The sequence below is a fragment of the Pelmatolapia mariae genome, linkage group LG22 (genome assembly GCF_036321145.2).
Source record: "Pelmatolapia mariae isolate MD_Pm_ZW linkage group LG22, Pm_UMD_F_2, whole genome shotgun sequence".
Lineage (NCBI taxonomy): Eukaryota > Metazoa > Chordata > Actinopteri > Cichliformes > Cichlidae > Pelmatolapia > Pelmatolapia mariae.
This window is the reverse complement of record NC_086245.2, coordinates 20,860,678-20,864,993: the sequence shown is the minus strand read 5'-3', so window position 1 is coordinate 20,864,993 and position 4,316 is coordinate 20,860,678. Positions and strand designations below refer to the sequence as shown.

The window sequence follows — 4,316 nt, the reverse complement described above, 5'->3', positions numbered from 1 at the left end:
AATTGCCATCTATAAATACAGGAGAGATTTACCACAGTGAGTCTCCATGATCGCTGGAGGCTCTGTCATGGTTTGGGGCCATTTTAGTAAGTGGCTGAGATATATTGTCAAAATTGATGGCATTATGAAAACAAAGTTCTTTCAGAGTTTGGACCACCATGCAATACCATCTGGAAATCATCTGATTGGCAACAGCTTCATTTTTTTTTTTTTATCATGACAATGATCCCAAATGCGCTGCCAATGCAGTGAAAACATACCTGGATAGAAAAATGCACAGTGGAACATGTTTAGTCATGGATTGGCATGCAGTAATTTCCATAAAGTATAAAAGTGGGAACTGAGAATTATTGTGGTGGGGTGGATATTTGTTTCCTTTGAGCAAAGATGTGCTGGCATTTCGTAGTTTAGGTGATTTCAATAATAATAAAAAATATATATAAAGCTTTCACCAACTGTGAGTGTAAAGGCCAAATAAAAGTTTGAGAACATTTAGCCACTCATCACAGTAGCAGGACTGTGTCTCAGTGAGACTTCATAGGCAGGTCTTGTGATCAAAACAGTGCGAGGTATGAAAGGTTAATGTGTGTTCATAAAGCCTTGTTTAATCTTTAAGTTTCCCAGTAAACAATGCACTTCCCTTTAAAAATAGAGTTTTATCTGTGGGCGTGAACTACAGTAGTTCCAGAAACCTTAAAAACTGCTATATGACTGTCACAGGACAGAAGTGCTGTGATGTGAAGTCAAGCTCTCAGCTGCTCCTCAGTGGGCGGGTCTTACCTGCACTATAAAAAGCCATGCAAGTTTCAGTGATAGGGGAAGTGCGAAATATATGACAGGAAACTGTTGAATCTCTTCCCTATCTGAAGGTATGTGATTCAAAGATTTGATTTTAAAATCTTTTAAGGGCAATTTATTGGTTTAATATCCTGTTTTGTAAGTTTAATTTGAGAGCAAGAAGTTTTCGAAGAAGTGAAAGTGAAACTGTAGGTACAGGAGTACATATGATCAAAAAGTCTGACTTGTGAGCTGCAAAGAAATATGCACTTTATCTACTTTTTAATATCACCTTGATGTCAGTGGAAAAGAATTAAAGGGAAAAGGAAAAAGTCACTGTGATGCTCTTCCCTCCAGATGTCGAGGCTCACTCTGTGGTTGTCAGTCGGGGTGTTTGTGTGTGGATTTGCTTCTTGCTATATCACATGTCCTGATGGGAGTACTTGCTCAGACTTCTCTACCTGCTGCAAGACTGAGCATGGATATGGCTGCTGTCAGTATCCAAAAGTAAGTCAGCTATATTCACACAAATATAGCTTTCCATGAGTGTTGTTGCTTTGGTTTTTTATTTATTGTTTTGCTTGTTGTTGGTTTTGGAAGTCAGATTGGAAATAAGTCTTATTCACTCTGCAGGCGGTGTGCTGCACAGACATGGCCCACTGCTGTCCGTCAGGGTATCGCTGTAACCTGGTGACACAGCTGTGTGAGAAACTGGACCAGCCGTGGCTGAGCATTCCCATGGTGAAGAAGGATGCTGCACAGAAACTCACATATCCTTTCCTCTATAAGCCAGCGCTGCCTTCAGTACCTGCCTTTGTCATCTCTATGTCAGAGGACAAAGAGAGCATGAATGAGGTAGGACACACCACGCTGACAACATTTAAAGGCTGCCTGTCGCTTTAACTCCTCACTTTGTTGAAAAGAAGCGATGTTACACAAAGAATCAAGAAATTAATAAATAAAGCAATAACGCAGGATCACATGAGTTCACCAGTCACATGAATGTGATGACAGCTGTGGGTTTGCTCACTTATATTGCAAGACTGCTGTAATCATTTTATATGTGACAAGAGAAGAAGTGCACGTGCATCAGCTGTTTCGCACCATGATGAGAGCATACCTTGACAGTGGCTGATTTTTTTTCTTTGCATCCTTTAACTCTGTGTAGTTTTCCTCATGGGTTTCAGAAATACTGCTGCCCCTTAGATGGCCAAGTAAAGTAAAAAAATTCCTGGTTTAACTTGATTAATTAAATACAAAAACAAAACCAGTTTTTTTTAAGAACTTTTAGATAAAATCACACACACGCTCACACAGAAAAAGTTCAGTTCCTTGGAGTTGTTAGTCTGCTTGCAGACTCTGTTTATCGGTTCCTCTTGTCAGAGGAGGAAAACAGTGGCACAGTCTTGAGCGTGGACGTAGATATTACTTTTATTTTTATTGCTTAAAAGGACAAGATTGCAATGGTAAGGTGCAAAGTGCATACAGGACAGAAACAACTGCATTGTGCTGCTGAAGCAACTTTGCAAGCGCCTGCAAACATTTGGGCCACAGCATGCAGTCAATTTTCACAAATGTAATGTCTTTGATATGTTATGATATCTGATAAATTTGCATCAATTCCCATCCCTACATACAAAGTGTACTTTTCCCCCCATGTGACAGCTCAGAAAGACTTTATCCCACATTTAAGAGGATTGATGAATGGGCTAATTTTTGGATAAGAGGAACAGGCTAATAGTTAGCTTGTCCTTCCCATTTTGCAGATACCAGAACCAGCTCTAACACACGTCGGCTCCCCTGAGGCTCAAGTCATTCGCTGTGATTCTCTACATTACTGCCAGGGGGGGATGTCTTGCTGCCAGGCATCCTCAGGCCAGTGGAACTGCTGTCCCTACCCACTGGTAAGGATTGTGCATAAATCCCAGAAATGCCATCACCTTTTGCTGTAATAAGGTTGGTGTTTTGTTCTAACACAAACACTTTTGACTGATTTCAGGGCCAGTGTTGTGCAGATGGTCTGCACTGCTGTGAGTATGGATACACCTGCGAGGCCTCCTCCTTGAAATGCAGAAATTCTTACTCTTGAGATTTCTCGGGGCTGCACAAATAATGTTGAAACACGATGCTGAATGTTGAAACTGCACTGTAACAGTTTATATATTTTTTTATTTTATTTTATTTTTTTAAACACTGTTACTTCAAGATTTGTCAAGATTTTGCTGAAAATTATTAGACACACTGCCACATCTGAGATAGAAGCCGATCAGCCTCACAAGAAGACAGCGAGTGGGTAATTGATGTTATATCCACGTAAGATTACTTTAAGGAATCTGTTGGCTGTTTTGTGTTTAAATTGATGCTGCTGCGTCACTGGACAGTCACCATTTAACTTCTGTTTTTTTTTTCTCACCATTTAACTTCAGAAATTAGCTTCACAAGATTTCCTGCAACCATTCATTTCCACTGCGGTCATGTTGAAAATGTCTAATGTCTGGATTCTTTTCATAAACTGAAAAATCAAAGGCTTTTCTGCTGTTTTCAAGTCAAATTGTGGCGTTTTTGTATTGAAAGTTAAAAACATCAGAGCATTTCCAAATAAAAATGATAGAAATGTGGGTTTTCATGCCGCAAAATGTTGGTGTGTTGGTGTGACTGGTTGCAAGGTCACACTGCCACATAAAGAAGTGGACGACTGGAAGGTGAAAGCTTTTTTCAAAAAAATTATTTATTTTTGTGTGTTTTATTCTTTCTTTTACTTTGTTTGTCTCCAATACAAATATAACTTGCTGACCAACTGGATACAGCAGCAGACATGCTGAGTTTGATGCAGATTAGGCACCACTGCCGGGTTTCTGTGGGTGGCAGCAGATTTAGAATTATGGAGAAATCAAGAAGAAGCTGATGGTGCAACACAGTTAGATGAGGAAAGACAGTAACACAATAGTGTTGGAGGAGGAATGGTAAAGTTATGGTAAAAAAAAAATAGGGAAGTGAAACAAAGACAGGCTCCATTTTACAGCCAACACTCAAAAACATGTCAAAAGGAAGAAGTGTGGCAATAACCAGTAAAGACTGGGTCTATATGGAGAGAAAAGTCTTACAAAGTGTAAACTAAGATTTCCAGTGTGCAGTAATTTGTGTGCATTTTTTTTTTTGAGAGATTCATAGAGTTTTATTATGAGCTTGGATTAAAATATAAAGACATTAAAACAGTGCTTGGCTGTAGAGACAGTTTTAATATAAGTTAAACTTAGTTAAGTGAAGTAGGGTTGGTTTGATCTTAAAATAATGACATTTGTGTATATATTGCTTACACAAGATTAATAAAACATTAACACCATAATTGGCTTTCTTTTCCTTCAGAAACACACCAAACAATATCATATTTAAGGTAAATGGGGTAATTTGAATCCCACTCGATTGAAGCCAGGCATGAAAATCCAACCAAGATTTGTATAAAATTGCACAAAAAAATAGATGGTCCAAATCCAGTGCACACACATTTACAAAGCAATTAGAGTTTAGCTTCAGAAATC

At 38.7% G+C, this 4,316-nt stretch overlaps 1 protein-coding gene across 1 annotated transcript; it reads left to right on the top strand.

Annotated features, from left to right (window-relative positions):
- The first annotated feature begins 742 nt into the window (after positions 1-742).
- Positions 743-4,023, top strand: LOC135932254 (progranulin-like). The gene is made up of 5 exons (XM_065469636.1): positions 743-869; positions 1,135-1,284; positions 1,411-1,632; positions 2,544-2,681; positions 2,777-4,023. The coding sequence occupies exons 2-5, from the start codon at positions 1,135-1,137 to the stop codon at positions 2,864-2,866; spliced, it is 600 nt and encodes a 199-aa protein (XP_065325708.1). The 5' UTR covers positions 743-869; the 3' UTR covers positions 2,867-4,023.
- The last annotated feature ends 293 nt before the right edge of the window (positions 4,024-4,316 follow it).

Excerpts from the sequence above, each read along its gene's own strand:
- LOC135932254 (XM_065469636.1), top strand. The coding sequence starts at position 1,135 with ATGTCGAGGCTCACTCTGTGGTTGTCAGTCGGGGTGTTTGTGTGTGGA. Across the intron at positions 1,285-1,410 it reads GCTGCTGTCAGTATCCAAAA|GCGGTGTGCTGCACAGACAT; the intron begins GTAAGTCAGCTA and ends TTCACTCTGCAG. Across the intron at positions 2,682-2,776 it reads ACTGCTGTCCCTACCCACTG|GGCCAGTGTTGTGCAGATGG; the intron begins GTAAGGATTGTG and ends GACTGATTTCAG.